Source organism: Salmo salar, chromosome ssa12 (assembly GCF_905237065.1).
Source record: "Salmo salar chromosome ssa12, Ssal_v3.1, whole genome shotgun sequence".
In the NCBI taxonomy this organism is placed as follows: Eukaryota; Metazoa; Chordata; class Actinopteri; order Salmoniformes; family Salmonidae; genus Salmo; species Salmo salar.
In genome coordinates, this window is record NC_059453.1 from 63,188,026 (window position 1) to 63,215,318 (window position 27,293).

General features: G+C 42.3%; 2 protein-coding genes across 6 annotated transcripts in view; both read left to right on the top strand.

The window, feature by feature from the left end:
- LOC106565476 (inositol 1,4,5-trisphosphate receptor type 1) overlaps positions 1-9,384 on the top strand; it is a 169,290-nt gene extending 159,906 nt beyond the window's left edge. For all 5 annotated transcript variants that reach the window (XM_014132695.2, XM_014132696.2, XM_014132697.2 and 2 more), the window contains 3 exons: positions 1,501-1,661; positions 6,248-6,409; positions 6,713-9,384. In XM_014132695.2, the coding sequence (XP_013988170.1) occupies positions 1,501-1,661; positions 6,248-6,409; positions 6,713-6,799 (410 nt within the window). In that variant the 3' untranslated portion in view covers positions 6,800-9,384. The remainder of the gene's footprint in view (positions 1-1,500; positions 1,662-6,247; positions 6,410-6,712) is intronic.
- Positions 9,385-22,126: 12,742 nt separating this feature from the next.
- On the top strand, positions 22,127-26,143 carry LOC106565477 (class E basic helix-loop-helix protein 40). Its single transcript, XM_014132699.2, has 5 exons — positions 22,127-22,556; positions 22,694-22,757; positions 23,042-23,149; positions 23,543-23,666; positions 24,069-26,143. The coding sequence occupies exons 1-5, from the start codon at positions 22,483-22,485 to the stop codon at positions 24,974-24,976; spliced, it is 1,278 nt and encodes a 425-aa protein (XP_013988174.2). The 5' UTR covers positions 22,127-22,482; the 3' UTR covers positions 24,977-26,143.
- The last annotated feature ends 1,150 nt before the right edge of the window (positions 26,144-27,293 follow it).

The window sequence follows — 27,293 nt, forward strand, 5'->3', positions numbered from 1 at the left end:
TCTCTCCTTGCTCTGAACCTCCTTCTGTAGGAAACTGACGATCTCGAACACTTTCCAATCATCATCTGCTCCCCTCTGACGACTATAGTCAAGAGCTATGTACTCTGGAATCATCTGCAGTAAGATTGGGCATAGTAGGCTTCCATAGGTTTCTGACACTACACCCAGTAATTCCAAGCTCCTAATCTGAATTTCACATTCATCATATAGCTGCCTCAATGCATTTAGGTCAAGGGGATTTCTTCACAGGAGTGAGATTCAGCAGCTTTGACATGTGAGTACTAATCACAAGATCTTTCCTTCCAAATCTGCTCTTGAGCAGAGTGATTGCATCATCATAGTTACTGTCTGTTAACATCAGTCCTGCTACTGCCTTTGCAGCTGGTCCAGTGAGATATGTTTTCAGATAGGTAAACTTCTCTCTATTACACAGTGAATCATTGTTGTCAATAGCGGTCTCATACTGGCTCCAAAACTGCTGCCACATACTGACATAGAATTTCTCAATAATCAACTTTGGTAGCCTTACTGATTGTCGTCTCTGTGATCTGTTTGAGTTAGTGTCACTCGCCCGTGCTGGTAGTGGATTGAGGTCCTGTTTTTTCTTTATCACTCGTTGTGCACGGCTCTTCAGCATGATAACGCGCTCTTTGTAGTCCTCCGTGCATGCAATCTCTGCCTCCAATCCATCCAATGGCATTAACTGTTCAATTCCATGATCAAGTTCAAACAAGCTGTCCTCCTTAGCTGACAGCAATTCCAACAACGTACTCAAGTGATTGGTATCTGAATTTGACTGGGTTATTTCCACGTCAATCTGATTCAAAATCCGTGTTGTGGCACCTCGAATGGTACCCCGCTTTCGTCTCATTCTTTCTGCTTCATGCCGACGTTCCTCCTCAGCCATTTCAACTGCTTCATCCCTACGATCTTCCTCGCAGCTCATACTTTTCCCGGGTTTCGGCACCAAAATATAGAATAACTATCTTCAAAGTAATAACTTGGGATGTCGGGTTTGAAATGAAAGCTTATTTTAGTAATACTACTTGTTCACGTTACATTTAACATCTTTAGATTCTACAAAACAATAAAAGAAAGTTGCTAGCGAAAGTCAGGATAATCACTTGTCAATTGTACGTAACTGGCGCGTTCTATTTCTACTTCCCGTCGCAAGGAATTCTGGAACTTGCAGTCAAAAGCGTAATCCAATACTTACCAATACAACAAAATATGTATGTAGTTCTCTCAATCTCCAACACACAAATTCTAATACAATTACATATGTAAATAACTAAAGAAAATATCTGTAGATACAGCTCAAGGAATTAACTGTAAACATTAACTCTGTAACCCATTAAAGTTACAACAAACCCCTAGTTTATCCTAGAACCCTTATTAATAATACCCCTAATATTCACCAGGTCCTCTGTCATATTGACCTAATTGACAGCATTCCTAAGTGTGTTTGTGTGTGTGTGTGCATGTTTTGTTTCCTCACAGGTCTGGAGAGAGACAAGTTTGACAACAAGACGGTGACATTTGAGGAGCACATCAAGGAGGAACACAACATGTGGCACTACCTGTTCTTCATAGTGCTGGTCAAGGTGAAGGACTCCACAGAGTACACCGGCCCCGAGAGCTACGTCGCAGAGATGATCAAGGTGACAGACACGCACGCACTCATAAACAAACACACACCAGGCCTTTGCTGGCTCTGGACTCAAACCACAATGTCTAACAGGTCATTTGATACAGCATATAACCAGGCAGCCCCACTTAAACTTCTGGCGCCGACAGATGGCCGCCTCGCTTCGCGTTCTTAGGAAACTATGCAGTATTTCGTTTTTTTGTGTGTTATTTCTTACATTGTTACCCCAGGTAATCTTAGGTTTTATTACATACAGTCGGGAGGAACTAACTACGTAGAAGAAGGGGCAGACGGAGTGGTCTTCTGGTCAGGCTCCGTAGACGGGCACGTCGCGCACCGCTCCCGAGCATACTACTCGCCAATGTCCAGTCTCTTGACAACAAGGTAGACGAATCCGAGCAAGGGTAGCATTCCAGAGAGACATCCGAGACTGTAACGTTCTTTGTTTCACGGAAACATGGCTCACTCGAGACACGATATCTGAGTCGGTACAGCCACCTGGTTTATTCACGCATCGCGCCGACAGAAACAAGCATCTCTCTGGTAAGAAGGAGGGCGGGGGTGTATGCCTTATGATTAACGAGACGTGGTGTGATCATAACAACATACAGGAACTCAAGTCCTTTTGTTCACCTGACTTAGAATTCCTCACAATCGAATGCCGACCGCGTTATCTACCAAGAGAATTCTCTTCGATCATAATCACAGTCGTGTATATTCCCCCCCAAGCATACACATCGACGGCCCTGAAAGAACTTCATTGGACTCTATGTAAACTGGAAACCACATATCCTGAGGCTGCATTTATTGTAGCCGGGGATTTTAACAAGGCTAATCTGAAAACAAGGCTCCCCAAATTCTATCAGCATATCGATTGTGCTACCAGGGCTGGCAAAACCCTACACCACTGTTATTCTAACTTCCGCGACGCATATAAGGCCCTCCCCCGCCCTCCCTTCGGAAAAGCTGACCACGACTCCAGTTTCTTGCTCCCAGCCTATAGACAGAAACTAAAACAGGAAGCTCCCGCCCTCAGGTCTGTTCAACGCTGGTCCGACCAATCGGATTCCACGCTTCAAGATTGCTTCGATCACGTGGACTGGGATATGTTCCGCATTGCGGCGAACAACAACATTAACGAATACGATGATTCGGTGTGCGAGTTTATTAACAAGTGCATCGGCGATGTCGTACCCACAGCGTCTATTAAACCATTCCCAAACCAGAAATCGTGGATTGATGGCAGCATTCGCGCAAAACTGAACGCGCGAACCACTGTTTTTAATCAGGGCAAGGTGACCGGACACATGACCGAATACAAACAGTGTAGCTATTCCCTCCGCAAGGCAATCAAACAAGCTAAGCGTCAGTACAGAGACAAAGTGGAGTCGCATTTCAACGGCTCAGACACGAGAGGTATGTGGCAGGGTCTACAGTCAATCACTGACTACAAAAGAAAAACCAGCCCCGTCGCGGATCACGATGCCTTGCTCCCAGACAGACTAAACAACTTTTTTTGCTCGCTTTGAGGACAATACAGTGCCACTGACACGCCCCGCTACCAAAACCTGCGGGCTCTCCTTCACTGTAGCCAACGTGAGTAAAACATTTAAACGTGTTAACCCTCGCAAGGCTGCAGGCCCAGACGGCATTCCCGTCCTCAGAGCATGCGCAGACCAGCTGGCTGGTGTGTTTACAGACATATTCAATCAATCCTTATCCCAGTCTGCTGTCCCCACATGCTTCAAGAGGGCCCCCATTGTTCCTGTTCCCAAGAAAGCTAAGGTAACTGAGCTAAATGACTACCGCCCTGTAGCACTCACTTCCGTCATCATGAAGTGCTTTGAGAGACTAGTCAAGGACCATAATCATCTCCACCCTACCTGTCACCCTAGACCCACTCCAATTTGCTTACCGACCCAATAGGTCCACAGACGACGCAATCGCCATCACACTGCACACTGCCCTAACCCATCTGGACAAGAGGAATACCTATGTAAGAATGCTGTTTATCGATTACAGCTCAGCATTTAACACCATAGTACCCTCCAAACTCGTCATTAAACTCGAGACCCTGGGTCTCAACCCTGCCCTGTGCAACTGGGTCTTAGACTTCCTGACGGGCAGCCCCCAGGTGGTGAGGGTAGGTAACAACATCTCCACCCCGCTGATCCTCAACACTGGGTCCCCACAAGGGTGCGTTCTCAGCCCTCTCCTGTACTCCCTGTTCACCCACGACTGCGTGGCCATGCACGCCTCCAACTCAATCATCAAGTCTGCAGACGACACTACAGTGGTAGGCTTAATTACCAACAATGATGAGACGGCCTACAGGGAGGAGGTGAGGGCCCTCGGAGTGTGGTGTCAGGAAAATAACCTCACACTCAATGTCAACAAAACAAAGGAGATGATCGTGGACTTCAGGGGGCTGCTCCCTCTGCTGTTTCCTATCTACATTGACGGGACAGTGGTGGAGATGGTGGAGAGTGTTAAGTTCCTCGGCATACACATCTCGGACAAACTGAAATCGTCCACCCACACAGACAGCGTGGTGAAGAAGGCGCAGCAGCGCCTCTTCAACCTCAGGAGGCTGAAGAAATTCGGCTTGTCACCAAAAACACTCAAACTTTTACAGATGCACAATCGAGAGCATCCTGTCGGGCTGTATCACCGCCTGGTACGGCAGCTGCTTCGCCCATAACCGGAAGGCTCTCCAGAGGGTAGTGAGGTCTGCACAACGCATCACCGGGTGCAAACTACCTGCCCTCCAGGACACCTACACCACCCGATGTCACAGGAAGGCCAAAAAGATCATCAAGGACAACAACCACCCGAGCCACTGCCTGTTCACCCCGCTATCATCCAGAAGGCGAGGTCAGTACAGTTGCATCAAAGCAGGGACCGAGAGACTGAAAAACAGCTTCTATCTCAAGGCCATCAGACTGTTAAACAGCCATCACTAACATTGAGTGGCTGCTGCCAACATACTGACTCAACAACAGCCACTTTAATAATGTAAAAATTGATGTAATCAATTTATCACTAGCCACTTTATATATATATGTTTCCTTACCCTACATTACTCATCTCATATGTATATACTGTATGCTATACCATCTACTGCATCTTGCCATCTTGATGTAATTAAATGTATCACTAGCCGCTTTAAACAATGCCACTTTATATAATGTTTTCATACCCTACATTACTCATCTCATATGTATATACTGTACTCTATACCATCTACTGCATCTTGCCATCTTGATGTAATGTATCACTAGCCACTTTAAACAATGCCGCTTTATGTTTTCATACCCTACATTACTCATCTCATATGTATATACTGTACCCTATACCATCTACTGCATCTTTCCTATGCCGTTCGGCCATCACTCATTTATATATTTTTATGTACATATTCGTATTCATTCCTTTACACTTGTGTGTATAAGGTAGTTGTTGTGAAATTGTTAGGTTATATTACTTGTTAGATATTACTGCATGGTCGGAACTAGAAGCACAAGCATTTCGCCACATTTGCATTAATACCTGCTAACCATGTGTATGTGACAAATTTGATTTGATTTGACATGAGTGCATAGGGTACACTACAACATGCATCCTGTTCTGGGGGTAGACTGAAGTTTGCATGGTTAGGGTATACTGTATTAAAGTTGTGATATATAGAGTTGTTTGTTCAGGTAAATCCCTTGACTAGCTGCTGACCTTGCCCACCTGTATATTTATCCTCCTGATTCTCCTTTCAGCACCTAAATGCCTCCTCTGCTGACATTGTGTGTGCGTAGTTGTGTGTGTATATAGTGTGTACTGAGTCAGAGAAAAGAACGTGACACATACACACACGCCTCAACGTAGCTATTTTCCCTTCTGCCCTCAGCTGACAGAGATGGCACGTACACACTGAATGACACTGAGTGACTGAATGACACAAACACACTGGATGACAGACACACGTTTACATTTTAGTCACTTAGCAGACGCTCTTATCCAGAGCGACTTACAGGAGCTATTTTGGGTTAAGTGCCTTGCTCACGGGCACATTGGCAGATTTTTCACCTAGTTGGCTCAGGGATTCAAACCAGCAACCTTTCGGTTACTAGCCTAACACTCAACCGCTAGGCTACCTGCCACCATCTCACACACATTGATCTCACAGGATGAGACAAACAGAAATGCAGAGGGACAAGACTTAACATGAACTGTTGTCAAACCCCAAAACAGATTAAGCTGTGACAATGAAAACACTTGAAAGGGAATGGGGTTAATTATTGAATTCCTTTATGATAGACCTGAGATGCCAGTAGTCCGCTCTTAGAGAGTCATAGGTTTTACTGTTCGGTGTACATTGTTATTTTTAGTCGTCATACCGTACGGTTCAGTTTGGTGTCCTATTCAAATCAAAGTGTAGAACACAAATACAGTTCCATGGAGGATTATGTTGCTAACCCTCAGCCTTTCTCTTATGTTTCAATGCCTTCAACGCATTTCTCTGATTCAGAGACGTTGGGTTAAACATGGAAGACCCATGTCATTTGAATGCATTCAGTTGTGAAACTAAGAGCAAATTCTTATTTACAGGAGCACAACCTGGACTGGTTCCCGCGGATGCGTGCAATGTCGCTGGTGAGCAGTGATGCGGAGGGCGAGCAGAACGAGATCAGGAACCTGCAGGAGAAGCTGGAATCGGCCATGAGGCTGGTGTGTAACCTGTCTGGACAGCTCACAGAACTCAAGGAGCAGGTGAGTCTCATCTGCACAGAGACACACAGATCTGTCTCCCAACAGCTAATTGGCTTGGCATTCATGTAGATCTGAGATGACTGGATAGGTTACTATTGCTTATTAAACTGATCAAATCCTTATATATTTACAAGTGCCTGTGGATAGGGGCCATTTTGAATTGACTAGAAGGCATGTTCGAATCTCACTGCTCCAGGCTTTTGAGTGGTTGTGGAGAAAGGTTTGTGGAGTTGGGGATGGGTGGGGTGGGTTCCCAGAGTTCATAACCCTTGTCACACCTCCTACCCCCAACCCCCTTGGCAGATGACGGAGCAGAGGAAACAGAAGCAGAGGATTGGGCTCCTGGGTCACCCCCCTCACATGAACGTCAACCCCCAACAGCCAGCCTGAGGAGGACCGTTGTGGAAACAACCGCCACCTCCCAGGACCCTAACCCAGGACCACTCACACAAAGGAGAGACCGACCTTCAGTGTCTAAGAACTTATTTTTCTGACAATCTAAGAAGGGTACAGGAGTATGCCAAAGTTTATATGTACAGTAGTAGTGTCCCTGACACTACTATGGGCTTTATGTGTATGAAGGGATTTATGTGTGAGTGTGTGCAGAAGGCCTTAAAGGGCCAATCTGCAGTTGAAACAATATCAAAGCTGGCACCCCAACTCTGTTTTGGTAAAAAGCTGAGGGATACATGCGGTAAATAGGTCAATCAAGCTTGACCAAAACAATAGAAATGCCACTGAAACGCGTGGGGAAAAGATCCCAAATCCCCTCATTGCCTCAATCAAAATTAGCCTACATTTAAGCTATTGTTTATATGTGTATTTCACACCTATGTTTAGGTAAAAATCTGAGTATAATGCTTGTATGGCTGTCAACCCCAATACTTGTTTATGTCATTGTCTCGAATCAACTGCATTACAGTTAAAAAGGACTTTGACTACCACCACTGATTTATGTATGCTAGCTATGCTACCAGTTTATACTAATGGGAGTTAGCATTTAGCAGTAGCTTCTTCTAAACCTGAAAAGGGACAATTTCTAAATGTTATGAGGCGAAAACAGCCAAATATATCCAAATGGCACTTTAGTAAGCACATTGTGGGCCTGTTACAATACATAAATCATGACGGATTTGACGAATATCCACTTTGCTAGATCAGATTTGTTGGATTTGCGCCAATCCAGCATCCTTCTTCTATCCCCCACCATCTGCATTCCATTGACCTCTTTACTGCATCTATGGGCCTGGAGAAATGTAACCTCTCTTAAATTCATAGACAGAGCTATGGTTTCAAGGACTGACCATCCATGATATCAAATGTATAGTTTTAACCATGTTTATTAGGCTATACAGTGTTTGTTTACATTTACATTGTTTACAAACATTGGAGTAAAACAAGCTGATATTTTGGGTTCTGATGGGGTACGACAGTTGAACTAAGCTCATGAGGTATTTATAAGTCATATTCTTCAAAAATCAATGGGTTTATATCGTTAATATAGGAGTCCAAAAATGGATGTAGCAACTGCAGATTTCCCCTTTAATCAACACTAAGTTATGAAGTTAGTACACATTAGGAGATGGGGTGTATGCATGTCGTGTACTGAGTATGTACTGTGCATAGTGCACATGAGTTTGAGTGGGTGGATGGGAAATATATGGAGTGTGCCAGAGTGCCCTTGAACTTAAGAAGAAGGAACCAGTTATGTAAGTTTAGGTCGTAAAACGTACTAAAGTGAATATGCCTTAGGTTGTCATACTACCCTTAATGCCTTGTCCATCTTCCTCACCACTTGGAATGGGTGACAACGGTTCTCCTCTCCCATGGCCTTGATGTATTTGGTGAACTTGAAGTCTCAGACAATTGCACAACAGGGCTCATGAGAGCACTGGGACACTCGTGTTGAAGGATGCTTTCCTCTTGTTTTGTATTTGAAACCTGGTGGGCAAACAATAATTAATATCTTATTTTTGTACGAGGTGCAATATGAATACTTTACAATATGCAACCACAAATTTGTTTTATTTGTACATAATGTCTGAGGGAGATGGAATTATTATTATTTTTTATATATAATAATGGCGGAATAGAGTTGTGATCACCTTTACGATTTTTCTTTTCAATATATTTAGACCAATGTTGTCCCACAAATGAGACAATTATATATGTTTGTCAAAAGACAACTCAACCCAAAATCCATTTGCACAGCATGGGTATTTTGCTAAAGCCAGGAGTGTTGGCTTTCAAACACTTTATATGAGTTTGTGTGCATATATACTATATATGTTTATATTTTCTTATATTTGGATTTGAAGGTATCTGAACATTCCAGGAAGCTTTAAGAAGGAGGCATCTGTTTGAGGTCATGTATTTGTGATGTCTTGTCCTCAGGCTCCTGAAGTGTATTTGCCTGTTTGTACTGTGTGTATGTCCCCTGTAGATGGTTCTTGTGAACACTGGTATGTACTTGAGCACTATGAGGGGGGTACACTCCCATATAGCAGTTGATGAGGAAAGAAGACGTCACATATAGCAGTTGATGACTCTGAAGACGTCACCACATGTAAAAGTGTTGGTATTGCTTATGTCATACATTGGGAGCACACTAAACACCTAAGTGAGAATGATTTTTTTTCTCCTTGTTTTGATATGTTGGCACTGAATGACATTCTGACAGTCTTATATTTTCATCAATTTCTACTATCAATTCAGTGCTGATTTTTATGTTATTATCGCTAGTTTCTTAAGTCTACTTGTCACTTTTTTTTGTGAAGGGCCTTCCGTGAAGAGAGGTGTCCTGGTTTGATTGCAGTGTTCAAGTAAAGAAATCAGAGTACTAATATAAAAGATTTTGAGTGCTGTCTGACCAAAGTCTCATTTAAGCCTTTAATACTACTATATAAAACAAGCTGTCTAAAATGTACATTCCATTCTTTAAAAGTCTATTTAATAAAGATGTGTGAAAAAAATCACCCTCTGTCTATCTGTATGAAATATAACAGCACAGAGAGAAGAATTGTGACATGTATTACACAGAATCAGTATCAGAATCTAATGATTGGTGTCCCCCAAGGATCAATAGTTGGCCCATTACTCTTTTTATTTTATAGGTTAGGAGTTTTTCCTGAACACTTCACCTGACCAGGGAAAACTCTGAGCCCTATAGCCTATAACTAGGTCCCAGAGTTTGTCAGGTCACATGGATGGAAAAACCCCTCTAACATAAGCATTTTTAGAGAACATAGTCTTAAATTGTGCTTTAGCTTTTCATAGATAGAGGCATCATGATGAAGCTTGTATAGGAGGTTATTTTTCCCCACTAATTAGAAGTGAATGAGACATTAACGACGGACACGGGCTAGATTGCTGTGTGCTGTTATGTGCATCATGCGATGCACATAACTGGTTATCCACTTATGACTAGAGTAGTGCCATTCATGCAGGGTGCTGCCCACTGTAGCCGGAGCTGAATGAGTCCTCTGACACACAGGAAGCAGGGGAATGCCACCAGATAGTGTGAAATCTCCTCTGGAGGCTCTCTCACTTTAACACTAATTAGGAAATGCCCTGCAGCTGATCTCCTGCTGTTTTTTAGGTTGCTTTATTGAAAGAGTTCCAAAAGTTTCAGGACAACACAGATTGAAAATGACATATCACAATCCCAATACAGTAAGCAGACTGAAGAAAATAAAACTAAGCAGTAGAAGATCAAATTAATATACAGCTACAATGCAGATACCCTTTAACAGAAATATAATAAATACCTAAAATAAGTGATAAATTAATAAAGATGAGGGGAAAAAAGGGTCAGATTGAGTCAAAACCTCAGTCTCCTTTTCTTAGTATGGAACAACCTGGAGAGTTCAAAGGGGTATTAATAGTTGTCCCCATTATAACGTTACATGGTTCTTCAGGTCAGTCAGGTACGTGCCATTGCCATGGCACCTGGACCAGTCGTTAGGTAAGTGTTCTCTTACCACAGCACCTGTTGTCAAGTGAGTGTCCTCTTACCCCATTCAGACTGCCATCGGCAAAGCATTACCAGTCACTGTTCTGTAACAGTGCTAGTAGATGATGCAAAGAGGTCCATTAAAGACCCACTCCAGCCTTTCGATCACCTCATTTGAAAAGGGCTTTTTACAGTATGTGCAGATTTTTGCATTTGTCTGCAGAGCAGTCAACCACAAGCAATCAAACTACATCATATAGTGTGCGGTTATGCTAGTGTTAGCAGAAGGTGAATCCAAAGCATGTGATGCGTTGTAATTCTCTCCTAATTTAATCCACACATAGGCTGCAGGACTAGTTCCTGTTATTTACGAGCAGTAAACAGGTGAGAATGAGTTTGTGGTTTGAATCACTCATCACAGAGGCAAACACTACAAAGGCTGACCTGAAGCCAGTGCCATAGAATGAAGAATCATGAATCATTCTTATTCTATGGGCAACACAGACTGTGGAGAATAATGGTGAGACAAAGATGATCGAGAAATGGAGTGCTGTTTGAACAGATTCTCAATAAATGTGTATAAAATATCCATTATTTACAGTCTATTTGAAAGATATGTGAAAACTTTCACCCTCAGTAGGGCATCACATCTATATGGGGTATTTTATTTCATTTATTTATATAATTTAGTTGACAGGAATAATACGTCACACATCAAAATTTCAAATATAACATTTAAAGTGTGGACTTATTTCTGGTTATTCACTTTATACAGAGGCGCCATGCCCCTAATGTTGAGTACATTTTTTACATTTTAGTCATTTAGCAGACGCTCTTATCCAGAGCGACTTACAGTAGTGAATGCATACATTTCATACATTTTTTTTTTTTCGCACTGGTCCCCCGTGGGAATCAAACCCACAACCCTGGCATTGCAAACACCATGCTCTACCAACTGAGCCAGGGACTGATGGACAAATTTCTTTGAAATAATTGTGGAAATAAACTTCTAAAACATTGAACAAATTGATGAGCATGACAATTATGATTTTATACCCCCCAAAACACACACACACTGGCTTAATTAGCTTTTTTGGGGGGAGGGGCTTTTACCCCTTTTTCTTGTCCCATCGCTACAACTCCCGTACGGACTCGAGAGAGCCGAAGGTCGAGAGCCATGCGTCCTCCGAAACACGACCCCGCCAAGCCGCACTGCTTCTGGACACTGCTCGCTTAACCCGGGAGCCAGCCGCACCAATGTGTCGGAGGAAACACTGTACAACTGGCGACACGAGTCAGCATGCATGCACCTGGCCCACCACAAAGAGACACTAGAACATGATGGGACACGGACATCCCGGCTGTCCAAACCCTCCCCTAACCCAGACGGTGCAAGGCCAATTGTGCGCCGCCTCATGGGTGTCCCGTTCGCAGCCGGCTGCGACACAGCCTGGGATCAAACCCTGGTCTGTAGTGACGCCTCTAGACCGCCGCGCCCTTCGGCAGGCCCTGGTTTAATAATCTTAAACCTGTTTGTGTCCCTAAAGTTAATCTCTTTGGTAACAGAATGTATTGTCAGTTGATGAGGTGTGTACTCAATCTTTATCAACACTGAAAAAAATGAAGGTTCTTAAATGTTTCTTTCTCAATTCTTAAGGATCCTTGGAGAACTCTTGCCGGATTTAAGTGAGTTAAGTGTGGGGTTCTTGACGAGGTATCTACGGTTCTTCAGAATTCTTAAAGGTTCTTGAAATGCAGATGCGTCCCTTTCATAGCAGGCAGCAAATTGCCCAGTGTTAACTAGTGTTGATTTTTCAGCGTAAGATTTCTAGTGTTGATTCAGGAGTTAAATTAACACTCAGTGGTATAAAAGAACCCCATCCACTGGGCACACTGGTTGAATCAACTTTGTTTCAACATAATTTCTATGAATTTACATTAAACCAATGTGGGACATAAAATTGACATAAAGTTGAACCAAAACCAAGTCCATATTATATTTTCCAGAATGTTCTATTGCAGGTTGATTTGTAGAATTGTTTGCTTCAATATCTAGGTTTTTGCATGTACATTGATTAATGAATTAATCTTATGCTACTCAAATATAAATAATATACATTTTTATAACTAATCCAATCTGTTAGTTGGTCTTATTGCACCCGTAACTGAAATGGTTGTTCTATTAGATTATTTAGATTTATTTAGTCTAATGTCCTAAACTTCCCAACCCTGGCAGTCATTCTGAATGCAGGTTGCGGGTGAATAAAAATACAAAATGTTGGATATCCCTACTCTGGCTGGGTTCCAAGAGGAATTACACATCACGTTGCAATCCAGCATGATATGACTTGCAGGCCTGATGTGGCCTGTGAACTACAACTTTATTAAATATGTATTGTCTAAAATGTATTTTTAATGGAAACATTCATTTTGAATCTCACTTGGTGAAAGGCACAGTAATTACTATGATGACTGCAACAATCATGTCTCTGTCACAAGCAAACACAGTCATGGGTGTTACCATAGAGATAGATAGAGGACTCTAGTGCTCAAAAGCCCATTTTAGCATGGGCAGTGCCATTGAGCACTTTCACCATTTTGAAATGGTCAATTGGGTGGGACTTCCTTTGGGTTAAGGAAGGATCACATAATTCAATCCAGTTCACCAGGAGGATCAGCCAATGAACTAATACTTCTGAGCAAACATTGCGTAACTACTGATGGCAGTAAATCGCCAACCTTGGCTCTATACCTGTTCAAACAACACACTCCAAGTGGTCGTATACACCCTTTCAGTTTGTTTGGCAAGTCATTGAAGTAGTAGAAGAAGAAAATGTACAACTTAAAAATGGAGATGGCTTCAATGGAGCTGCCCGTGCTCTCAGAGACGGCATAATGGGACAGATATAATGTCAATCTAAGTATATGGGTGGTACTGGTAACTCTAAACTTCCCTCGAAAGGCAACCAGGGAAATATGCAAATAAGGCTCAACACCCTATAGCAGGGCTATTCAATTCCAGTTCTGGAGGGCCAGAACAGTGCTTCTCAAACCTGTCTTCGGAGACCCCCAGACGTTTCACAATTTTGTTGCAGCCCTGAACTAACTCACCTGATTCACTTAGTCAAGGGCTTGATGATACGTTGGCAATTTGAATCAGTTGTGCTAGCTGTGGAATAGTTAAAATACATGGAATGGCTGGGAATCCCCAAGGAGAGGTTTGAGAACCCCTGGCCTATGGCATCGCTCTGATAAAACATATTTGGTTCCAACTCAAACTTTTATTTTTAAGAAGTTAATTGTAGGTTATTATGTGTGGCAAAAACATTAGCCGTAAAGGGGTTCTGATATGGTTAACTAGCCTATATGTTGTCCTTCTGACCTGTTTTATTTCTCTATGAATGTCACAATATTTTGTTTTTTTTTCCCTCAAATCCGGATAGTGGGGAAATAGGATTAAATTAGTTTATTTGGTTATGCCGGTATATAATTGGTCCATTCAGTCTAAATGATTCAGGTCTGTGGGGGCTTTCCCTATTAATTGTCCGCATTCCAAATGTAAAATATTTTAGTAATGGTCGGAATGCGTAGTGTGACGTGCGTGTTGTTGGTAAAATTGAATTACTTAAACCCTTAGATTTCAACGAATGATACTAAGTGGTATGTCGCATGCTTGGGACTTTCTTCAATATTTTTCAGATAAATCAATGAATTTGCTGCGCAATGTAGGCCAACAACCTCTTCAAGCCAAGGCTGTATAGACTTCTATGATAGAAGCCTATTTAATAGACAGACGTCGGAGTAATTGACAGAAGTCACCAGAGTATGGCGCAGGCAGGTGCATGTTAACCTGTTCAGCTCTGACACCCTCTGGTAGCATTTTATAAAATATGCATAATATTGTATACTACCCTCGTAAAGTACATTTTGGTTTTAAAACTATAAGTTCTACAAACCAGGGGTTGGAAGCAGTTCAGGGACCCGAAATGAAAATGGGAAAATACATTTTTTAAAGCACAGAATCAGAGCTGGAAACTAGCGTGATCTACACTGTTCCAGAACAGAACCGTTATTTTAAAAGCATATGCACCGGTTAATAACATTTTACATTCCAAGATTTTTTTTGCAGTCCCCCCACAAAAACGCATCAAAGCGCCTATGCACAGCCCTCACTCTGTCACTTGGAAATGTATTCCAGTGTCTGCCTGCCAGAAAATATTTTTGCGTGTAGGCTACAGTGCCTTCGGAAAGTATTCAGACCAGTTGACTTTTTCCACATTTTGTTACATTACAGCCTTACTCTAAGGTATTACATTAAAAATCCTCAGCAATCTAACCACAATACCCCATAATGACAAAGTGAAAACAGGTTTAAGAAATGTTTTCAAATTTTAAAAAAATTAAAAAGGTAAGTATTCAGATGCTTTGCAGGTGCACCCTGTTTCCATTGATCATCCTTGAGACGTTTCTACAACTTGATTGGAGTCCACCTGTGGTAAATTCAATTGATTGGACATGATTTGGAAAGGCACACACCTGTCTATATAAGGTCCCACAGTTGACAGTGCATGTCAGAACAAAAACCAAGCCATGAGGTCGAAGGAATTGTCCGTAGAGCGCCGAAACAGGATTGTGTCGAGGCACAGATCTGGGGAAGGGTACCAAAACATTTCTGCAGCATTGAAGGTCCCCAAGAACACAGTGGCCTCCATCATTCTTAAATGGAAGAAGTTTGGAAGCACCAAGACTCTTCCTAGAGCTGGCTGCCAGGCCAAACTGAGCAATCGGTGGAGAAGGGCCTCGGTCAGGGAGGTGACCAAGAACCCGATGGTCACTCTGACAGAGCTCTAGAATTCCTCTGTGGAGATGGAAGAATCTTCCAGAAGGACAACCATCTCTGCAGCACTACACCAATCATGCCTTTTTTTGGTAGAGAAGGCCAGATGGAAGCATCCTAAAGACAAGATTCTCTGGTCTGATAAAACCAAGATTGAACTCTTTGGCCTGAATGCCAAGCATCACATCTGGAGGAAACCCGGCATGGTTTAGATCCACTTGTAGAATCTATGCCAAGGCGCATTGAAGCTGTTCTGAAACACCCTTTTAAGACACTTTATGTTGGTGTTTCTTTAATTTAGGTAGATACCTGTTTGTGCTTGTGATAAAACCTAATCCACAGTTATTTTTATAAACTATTGATCCTCTGTAGATAAATGATGCTCTCTGGTGTATTGTGAACATTGAGAGTGGGCTCCTGTGATTTGATACAAAATTATTTTAATTAAACAAATTACGTAATTATTATTTAAATTGTTTCGCCTCTATGGACTTGGGCCCAGCCCCTGACTGACACAAATGGACAGTCACATTTATTTATTATGCATTTTATTTTTATTAATCAGTTACCCAATCAAGGCAGAGCCCCCCCAGTTACCCACGTGGGCCCCATACCTCCTCTCCTCCCCCCATCTGATATTAGCAGAGCAGCAGCAGGCTGTCTACAGTACACTCATTGAGTGGGCTCATGAGTCTTCCTGTGGTTGGCGGTTGCATTAAAAAATATATTAAATATATTCTACATATTTAATATATAGCCTACAGTACATATTTCCTTAATAAATAAATAAATAAAAATGTGTGCTGCCTCTTGTATCCCCCACGGGCCTGGGCCCAGAGGCTTCAGCCCCTGTAAGCTCCTGCATTAATCCGTCCCTCCTGTATTAACCCGTCCCTTAGCACGACAAAGTTTGAGGATATTTTTCAATTAAAGTAAAGGACAGTAATGTTATGAGTAAGGTAGGAAGCCCACCCCAGTTTTGATAGGCGATAAGATACTAATGTATCATGAAAGATTGTGGATATTTGGCCTGGTAAAGCAGTTTTATGCTCTGACTGAATGGGAGCTGATAATTATGAGGTTTTTACTCCGCTGGTCTCGGCTATCTCGGGAAGAAATGACCAAGACCGAGGCTGTGTTCGAATACCCATACTAATATACTAACATACTGTACACTACATACTTAATGAGTATATACTACTAGTTCCTTTTAGTATACTGTAAACGAACGGTTTCATTTCAGTTGAGCGTACTAGAGCTTCGCCTGTCTACCGGAAGTTGATGCTGTTGCTACGCAACCTCTTGCTAGCTAAACATTATACGATTTTGGGTGTGTTTGTAAATTCAATCTGTAGTGCCGTTGTCAGATTGTAAATTCAGGCGATTCGCTCTCGAAGATTTCAGAGCGCACACTGGACGCTCTGGCCGAAGAGTAGGGTTGATCCTAGTGTTCAATTGCAGTCAAGCACCCAAGCTAACTGGCTAATGTTGGCTAGCTACTTCTAGACACCAATGAGAGAACACCTAACTCTGAACATTTTACTCTCCCTAGCAGAGCTGGTTCGGCTGTTTTCATGTTATCCAGAGCGTTGGGGACTGTAACTGTGCTGCTGGCAACAATTTATTACGCCCTTTTTTTGCCGACGTTTACTGACACCGGCCATATTCAACAGTGCTTTTAAATCGGAGTAGATAACCAGAATTAACAATGTCCATTGAAACGCACAACGACTATACCAGTTAGCTAAGAATGATGCGAATAATCAAGTCAATAAATGTTGGTTAGTTAGATAGCAGACAGTTAATATACTGCCTGGCAAGTTCGATGTATTTGTATCCAACTAACCTTAGGTAACTAGCTAACATACCGGTACATACTGCTGTAATGCTATGCGCTTCGTTAGGATAGCGTAGCTAACAAATTGTCAGCCAACATATAATGTGTAACTTAACTTATTCGAAAAGTCATTACTTTAATACATTGCTCAACATTTTCTTTACATTTGTCATTAGTTAGTTCAATGAATTTGTATTTGCTCTCGACAGACTTCGGCTGCATATTTTCTGCTATTTTCTTCAAATCTGAAATCTGAATTTAGTAAGACATCCGGGAACTTTTGGCATGCTAACTATATCCATACTATGACAAATAAGTATACTATATACTCAATTCACGTCACAAATAGTAAGGTTAGCGAGGTTAGTATGAGTATTTGAGCACAGCTCGAGTCTTCAAGACCAAGTAAAAATGTACAAGACATTGTGACAAGACCAGACCAGGGTTGCCAGGTCAAGCTAAAATTTCTAGTCCAATGACCACTCAAAACCCACCTAAAAGGCCTGAAAACAGACCCATTTTTTTGTTTACAGCAAGAGAGAAGTTGCTATATCTGTACAATAAACCCTTTTTCCCTAACGTTATCGAGCCTATTAAGAAGGAATATCATAGTAACTTGTAATGACGTTAAAAGCAAAATTCAGGTTTCCTCAAAATAAGAATTATTGCAAGTTATGAGCTTAATCATAGCAGTCAAACGAGTTAAATCGACATCCACTGATAGAAAATTATATGGCGAATTTAATAAGGCCAAATTATATTTTCTCTTGCCCCATATTCAAATTCCTTTATTATGTCATAAGAAGTGGAAGCTGCTGAGGGGAGGACGGCTCATAATAATGTCTGGAATGAAGTCAATGGAATCGTATCAAACACATCAAAGACGTGGTTTCCATTCCATTGACTCCATTCCAGCCATTATTATGAGCCATCCTGCCCTCTGCAGCCTCCACTGGTCATAAGGCACAAGGGGTATGGTATATGACCAATACACCATGGCTAAGGGCTGTTTTTAACCATGACGCAACGTGGAGTGCCTAGATACAGCCGTTAGCCGTGGTATATTGGCCATATACCACAAACCCCCAGGGTGCCTTATTGCTATAAACTGGTTACCATTGTAAAAAGTCATTTTTTCATACCCGTGGTATTATGGTCTGATATACCATGGCTTTCAGACAATCAGCATTCAGGGCTCTGTCACGTCCTGACCAGTATAAGGGGTTATTGTTTATTGTAGTTTGGTCAGGACGCGGCAGGGGGTATTTGTTTTATGTGGTTCGGGGTTTAATGGTATATGTATTTATGTAAGAGGGGTGTTTGATTTATGTGTTCCGGGGTTTTTGGGTAATGTTCTTGTTTTGTATTTCTATGGTTTTTTATGTTGTGTATTTCTTTGTGTTGGCCTGGTATGGCTCTCAATCAGGAACAGCTGTACATCGTTGTTGCTGATTGAGAGTCATACTTAGGTAGCCCTGTTTCACCTGTCCCTTTGTGGGATGTTGTTGTACTGTTGTGTGTTAGCCTGCAACGCTGTTCATTCGATCGTTTTCTTGTTTTGTTTGTTACGTGTTCTAATAAAGTAAAGATGAGCACTCAACCCGCTGCGCCTTGGTCCATTACGTACGACGACCGTTACAGGCTCGAACAAGGTTTATAAATCTAAATGAATCCCCTTTGCGCATGTGAATAACTATACATAAATCCCACAGGAGAGTTTGAGTGATGAAAGTTGGACAGAGGATCTCGAAATCTCTGAGGAAGGAACACTTGGATGAACATAAAAAAACTCATGTTAGGCTATTTTCTGGCAATTGCACCGTTATTATGTCCCATATGTTAAGACTACAAACCGTATAAATGGCCCATTTGAGAGATTGACTTGTCATTTCAATAGGCATAGGCTACAGACTAAAATCTGGGTTTATGATTGTAGTTGCATTTTGCCATAGTTTGCTTAGCTAAAGGCAGGTAGCCTATATCCCCTGAGAGGCCTACATCTAATTTCAGATAGTCTACAGTAGCCTGTAGTTCAAATTAGCAGACTAATTTATGAATGAATAGCGAGGCCTTAATCTGACTGTTACTGTCAATCTAATGTGTTCATGATAACACAAGGCTACAACAACAAACTGTTGTAGGCTATTTATTCAATTGGTTTGCCAGGTCTCGGTAGGCTACACAAGTTGCACAAATTGATTTGCAATGACTCCAGTGATATTGTTCCACATAAAACCAACCACGTGTGTCACACCCTGATCTGTTTCACTTGTCTTTGTGCTTGTCTCCACCCCTCTCCAGGTGTCGCCCATCTTCCCCATTGTCCCCTGTGTTCTGTTTGTCTGTTGCCAGTTCATCTTGTCTCGTCAAGCCTACCAGCGTGTTTTTCGTACTTCTGTTTCCTTGAGCCTGTTTTCCCGGTTTTGATCATTCTGCCTGCCCTGACCCTGGATTACGGACCTCTGCCTGCCCCCGATCCTGAGCCTGCCTGCCGCTCTGTACCTTACGGACTCTGCCCTGGACTACCGACCCCTGCCTGGCTTTGACCTGTCCTTTGCCTGCCCCCTGTTTATATAATAAATGTCCATTATTCGAACTGTCTGCATCTGGGTCTTTTCCTGAGCCGAGATAACGCGAGGGAGTTCCATAACTTCCATTTCAAATTTCCTCTCGGGCTGACCCCGAGACCCAAGAACTGACCATGCATAAAGCCCTTTGCTTAATACCATTTTCTTTAAGCAGTCAACATTAGAATGCAGTTTAAACCACCTCTGAGTGAATTTATGTAATGCACTCTAGTGCGCCAAAAGTCATTTTCCAGTGCTTTGTCTCCATTATTTATTTAGTTCTAGCGTATTATTATTTTTATGTTTTATGGAAAAAGGGTTGTAAATAGGTGTCTCCATAATGACAATCTTTGTAGCCCACCTACAACTAGTAAAAAGTTGTCACAACCGCTCTCTCTCAATTCAATTGAAGGGGCTTTATTGGCATGTGAAACATATGTTTACATTGACAAAGCAAGTGAAATAGATAATAAACACTTGGCTCACAAGTGGCACAGCGGTCTAAGGCACTGTATCTCAGCGCAAGAGGCGTCACTACAGTCCCTGGTTCGAATCCAGGCTGTTTCACATCCAGCTGTGATTGGATATCCCATAGAATTGCGCACAATTGGCCCAGCGTCATCTGGGGTAGGCCGTCATTGTAAATAAGAATTTGTTCTTAACTGACTTGCCTAGTTAAATAAAGGTTACATCACTTTTTTTTATTGTGAAATAAACAATAAAAAATTGAACTTACAAAAGAATCAAGACATTTCAAATATACAGTGTTGAAATTATGTGCAAATAGGTGTGTACAAAAGGGAAAATAAATAAACATAAAGGTTGTATTTACAATTGTGTTTGTTCTTCACTGGTTGCCCTTTTCTTGTGGCAACAGGTCACAAGTCTTGCTGCTGAGATTGCACACTGTGGTATTTCACCCAATAGATATCTCTCTGGCTCCTCTCGCTCATGTGACTCAGTCAATAACTGTAGTGCTCTCTCAACACACACACAAACACCTCTGGCCCTACCCACCAGTCACTCACTCAGCAACAGCATGCGGCACTGCCTGACAGTCAGTAGCAGGTCACAGTGAAATACATATGTTTTAAGAGAAAATGCCATGGCGGCCGTGGTGCAACTTAGAAATAGCCCAAAAACCTGCAACATCGTTTTCAAAGTAGCCCAATTTGTCAGGAAAACTGCGAACATGGCAACACTGACCATATGTGGTCTCGAGCACGGACTCTTCTTGAGTACTAGGCCTTAAAAACTGCTGGCAAGTAAATAATATTTGCTCGGGCACATTATTTAATTATAAATCTGATTCTTTCACATGGGGAGATGTGGGAAGCTAATAGGCTAGCTTTCTTGCTGTTTTTAGCCAGCTAGGTAATATGCTGCTAGTGGAGTAGCCTACAGCAAATGTGCCCTTAGCGCACAGGGGCGGGTGAGGCCATGAGATCAATTTGACAACGGGTGTGACACACTTGATAACAAAGCAGCCAGTCTTCAGACATATTTCCAGTCTGAACTAGCAGATGGTTCTGATGGCGCGAAATAACATTATGGCCCTTCACACAATTAGTCTGGTTGTCTCTAAGCAATGAGATCGCTTATAAAAATAAATGTCTCAAGCAGGTGCACTTTCTTTCAACCGGGTCCTCCTAATGCAAAAATAATTAATACAAAATATCAGAGGTTATCAATTATACTGCATGCTTGAAGGATAATTTATAATTTACAAAAAATATGTTGGCTATTACATTGAATTATAATGTTAAATTGTGGGCCTATGAATCTATGGATTCATTCCAAGTTAACCATTAATAATAGGGCTAGCCTACATTTCCAACATTTGACATTGTGGCATCACATGCACTTTTACTCAGTTTTTACGCACGTTCTCTTTCAATGATAGGACCTATCTTGCATTTTCAGTTCATTCTTTCAGCCAATGCGTTTATATGGTGAAATAACTTAATATAGCCTTACATTACTATTTTTAAGGATTACACAAGGTAAATGGCAAGCCCCCTATTATAAAACCCTATGCCATAGTTATATTAACTTATCACAGTGAAGAGGTACAAGTTAGAGTATGATAATTTAATAATGCATTGTAATTGTGAATTACATGATTAATCGTTAATTGAATTATTTTTTATAAAGTTATGGCTAAATTGTGTCGTGTATGATGCAACAGGTGGATGAGTCCCATGGATGATATAGCCTAAATAAACGGATTGGGATAAGATATTATCAATTTTAAACTCCCCAATATTTGCAAAGTTATTCCCATATCAATATTATTATTAATGGCATGATGTCTTGTCAGTAGTGGAACCTGCTGAGCATTATTGGGGAGATGCGTAGCTCTGTGTTTTGTGTAGCTACTAGCCTGGCTATATTAGCCAGGTACACTGGACGCGGGATTCAGCCCTCCGGTGTGACGTGGCGCCGACGTCCGCCCCCAGATCCTCATTATCAGTAGAAAATGGGCAGTCCGAGAAGACAGCGCCGTCCAAAACGTGAGACTCATGTGACAGAGGTAGGTCATTGCGAGCGAGAGTCAGGGGTTTATTTAACACGTAGCTCTGTCCTCCCCCACTTTCCCAACGCGCAACCAAGACTAGTGCATCTGCGGGACTCCCTCTTGACTGACTACGTGGAGATCTCCGGGACACTGCTCCCATTATGCGATAAATAATCATAACAACAACAATGCAAATGTAAAAGAGATTACTTATCTCTACAAATTGGAGGAAATACTGAAATATTTTTGTGAAACATTTCACGGACTATTTACTTCCATTAAATTTCATATGCATTCTTGAGTGAAAACATTGGAAAAACAAGCTTTCCCTTTCCTGCGTCATTTGGAGTAGCTTAAAGAAAATGGAAATGGAAAGGATTCCAAGTGCGCAACCCACCACCAAGCACCAGCAGGCTGAGCTGTCTGACATGCAAGGGTAAGTTGCAGATGATTCTTCTTGTGCCGTATGCCATGCTTGCCCTCTTCATAGTGGCATACATTCGCGTCTCCTGACATTGAGTGCGCAACCTCACCAAACCCACATCTCATTGACTGTCTTCTGGTTTTCTTTAGGATGGATTTCCCTATGTATGTATACAAATCCCGTCGGGGAATGAAACGAGGAGATGACAGCAAGGTTGGTTGATATTTTAGATCTTTTTTTTATAGAAACAATATTGCTGTTTATTCACTTAATTAACTGTTTGTAAATATGATTACAATAGAAGAATATTATGATTATATACAATGCTATTGAAACATTGATTTATTTAGATCAATTAGTTGGCCTGATCATTCACATCATGTGGTGACCTATTTTCCCATATGATGTAATCCTTGGGAGTCCATGTTACTGTTCACAGTGCTGCTTGTCAAACTGCTGAGGTTGTTATATAACCTCAATGTCACTCCTGCCTTTAGGAAACCTACAAACTGCCTCATCGACTTATCGAGAAGAAAAGGCGTGACAGGATAAACGAGTGCATCGCTCAGTTGAAAGATTTATTGCCCGAGCACCTGAAACTTACAGTAAGTTCCTATTTATCTTGAAGTAGTACATTACTTGGCTACAGTTCTCTGCTTGTAGATGTTGGCTAAGGCGCGATCAAGTGGTTGCTTGGTGGTACTTCAGGTTATGGTGACAGCCTGACTAACAGGTGAGACCTGTAAAGGAATTTTAAATTAATGAATGTGAATACAAATGGCATCTTTGAGATGTTAACTAAAATTGAACACATTTCCTCAGATTAGTATTTTTAATGATTAAAGAATGTAATATTACACATTACACTTTTGTATTTGAGTAGATCTACTTAGTTATTGCTTTTGATTGTTGTTGTTGAGCAAGTTTGTGTGCATGTGTGTGTTAGTAATCCATAAGAGATGAGCCCGTGCTGAAAGTAGTGTGTGATCTTCCCATAGACTCTTGGCCATCTGGAGAAGGCTGTGGTTTTGGAGCTCACGCTCAAGCATGTGAAAGCTCTAACCACTCTACTGGAAAACCAGCAGCAGAAAATCCTCAGTCTGCAGAATGGCATGCAAATCGGTAAGCAAACACACACACACACACACACACACACACACACAATAAGATGATTATGCAGAAGCGCATACAAATCAGTGAATTTAAATATAGCTTGTGGTCTCTTGCCTTGGCTAGTTTCAATTTGGATGCAGACCACATCCTCACAAATTCTCAAATGCAGCACAGTGCATTGCTCATCTACTGCATTATAATTACATAATAATATAATAAGGAACTGAGTCAGAATAACTGCTAAGTTTAGTTTGGATGTGGTTGCGTAGAAGGGGAATTTATACCCATAAGATATATTACTTACAAGAATCGTCCAAATACGATGAAAGTAGTTTGGTAGTTTCCATAATAATGCATTGTGGTAGATCTGTGTTTGACAGTGTTTGTGGTGTTGTTCATTCCTGTCTACAGAGCAGTCCTCTTCCAGCCAGGAGAACAGTGAGGAGGTCTTCCGCTCAGGCTTCCATGTCTGTGCCAAGGAGGTGCTGCAGTACCTGGTCAACCAGGAGGGTCACGGTGACCTTACATCCTCCCACATGGTCAACCACATGCACAAGGTGTCCGCTGAGGTCCTCCAGGGTCCTCCCCGTAGCCCCTGCAAACCCCGGCCTGAAGAGACCACCAGCCACTACCAACATCATCAGGCCCACAGGGAGAAGCCTGCAGGCCAGCCCCCCAAGCCCAGTGAAGGCCATGGGAAGAACTGCGTTCCCGTCATCCAGCGGAGGTATGCCCATGCGGGAGGCGAGCAGAGCGGCAGTGATACAGACACAGACAGCGGCTACGGTGGCGAGCAGGTTGAGCATCTGGCATCGCATGCAGGGTACTACGGCCAGGAGAAACAGCTGAAGAGGGCGCTGGGCGAAAAGAGGGCGTCATTTTGCATTAAGCAGGAAGATGAGCCGTGCCACAAACGCAGCCGGGTCGAGTCATCCGAGGACGAGTCTCTCTCGGGCGGAGAGTCATCCTCATCGTCCTCCAGCGGCCACGGCAGCTACATGAGCGCCTACTCCCCTCACCAGGCCCAACCTCATCCCCTCTGCATGCCCTTCTACCTCATCCCCCCCTCTGCCGCAGCCTATCTGCCCATGCTGGAGAAGTGCTGGTACTCAGGGGCCATGCCCATGATTTACCCTGGCCTGGGGGGCTCCGTGCAGGGTATGCCTAGTGACAGGCATGCCCCCTCTCCCTCGATCATGATGTCCCCCAGGGGGCGCTCTCCCTCTCCCCCCACCGTAGCCCAAAGCCCCATGGACTCCCCAGCCTTCCTCCAAGTGTTAAAGCAGGTACTTCCCATGAACCTGGAAACCAAAGACTGAGAGACCACTGAACACTTACACAGAAAAGTGTTATTGAACATAGACTGCTATGCTGAAAGGGTACATGGAGGAGAACATGACCGGACAGTCAGATCACCCACCACCACCCCTCTCCCCTCATCCCTCATCCCAGAAGTCAGAAGACAGAAGGGAGACAGACAGAGCGCATGCAGAAGGTCTGGTCCCAGACCGGTGAAGCATAATCCACAGCTGCGAACAGAAAAAGAGAATAAAAGAAAGAGGGAATGTGTGGATGGAAGACAGCTCAACCTGTTACCTAACCCTCTCTGAATGTTTGACTTTATACCCCCACCAGAGTGCTGAGTGCAACATTGACCCCACGGATCTGGATACACACACACACACACACACACACACACACACACACACACACACACACACACACACACACACAAACACGGTTGAATGTATAAATGTAAAAAAGTGGCAATCCCGTAGATGCTGCTGCCGTTGAGGTTTCTACATGCTGTGGACACTGACAGGGCTCAGTTGTACACACACCGTCCTTGTAAACCATGTCACACCAAATGTCAATAGTTACCATTCACCCAAAGTTTGCTGTCTATTTACCTTAGGTCACCATTGCCATCACTGACAATGTGCTTTGCCCCATTCCCTATGACAACAACAAACATCCTGAGTGAAATAATTTCCCTACTGTATGGAGTTAGTGAGGTCATCATGTGACCATGTCAAGTTGGGAATTCACTGACAGTTTAGAGGGACTCTGTAATTATTGTTTATACTTCTTGTACATCTCTATTTTTGATACGTGTCCTAACGCTCGAACCAGAGAGAAAGGTTGGACAGTCGTTTTACCGCATAATAACTCAGAAATCATGTACATACTGTAGCCCTATGCTGACCCTGATCTGCAATCTGTTTCTGCTCAAGTCAAACCTGGAGTTTGTTCATGCTGTTGCCTTTTACTTGTGAAACACTGATAAAAGAAAACATCAGATGTTTATGAAATGTATTTGGGAGTTGGCGAGAAGTGAATGTATATGTTTTAACAGAAGATGAGTTTTCTATAGAAAGAGGTACTTTGATATTTTGGGACCTACCAGAAAGATGTTTGATGTACATATTTTGTCTATAAATGTTGACATACATTATATAAGCGTATTAATAAAGTATTTTATCGGCTTGGTTCGTCAAGAGTGCATGTTGCGGGGAAATTTATATTCTGGAATCAAGTTCTGCCACAAACACAACAACTCTAATGGGGAGTTGCTGCAGTCTACCTGCTTCTCAGGCCCGGGTGGTCATAAGGAGAGACACACTGCTATGGATGTTCTCTCTGCTTCTGTCATACATAAATAAACACACACACACACACACACAGATACCGTGGTAGTCCCTCAACAATCAGTAAGCTCCAAAGGCAATTTTTAATATTTATCTGGAGGTCATTTGGATGCAGAAGCACAATAATAATACAGTAATGTAAATAATACAAATACTGAGCTAAATTATATTGCAAAAAGAAATTGGGAAATTATATTCTTTTATAGTAATACAATTGCTTAGAGAAAGAGATTTTGTTTAACAAGCAATATTGTTATTCTCTCAAAAAGATGGGGTTTTTAAGAGATTGGAGAACACATTGGGAAGGATCTTAGACCATTCCTCTCATACAGTATCTTTCCAGATCCTAGATATCTTTCTACTGCGCTTATGGACTGCCCTCTTCAATTCAAACTACAGGTTTTCAATGGGGTTAATGTCTTGAGACTGAGATGGCCACGGCAAAATGTTGATGTTGTGGTCAATAATTTCTTTGTGGATTTTGATGTGTGCTTGGGGTTATTGTCTTGTTGGAAGATCCACTTGTGGGGAAGTTTCTGCCTCCTGGCAGATGTAACCAGGTTTTTGGCTCAAATATCCTGGCAGATAGTTATAATCATAATGTTATCACTTCATAGTCCAGTCTATATAGTTTATGGACAACAAAGAATTGGGCATTGGGTCAAAGATCCTGGTGCAATGATGATTATTAATAAACTGCGATCAAGGTTTAAAGAACTGGTGTACATTTAAGTCAAAGATGTTGAGTTTAGCAACCATCTCAGGCTGATCAATATTGTCCAATAGAAGAAGATAAATGTGGAAGCACATAATAGACCGACACAAAGTAAAAGCCAGCAGACACATCATTTTTACAGCTACCTATGATTTTGATCACACATGGCCGTCACATGTGCAGCCACACTGCTGTCCCTGGGTAGCGCTGAGCTGTGATTGGTGAGTTGATGGGACCAGGAAGGGAGAGATGCTCGGCAGTCAGGTGTACATG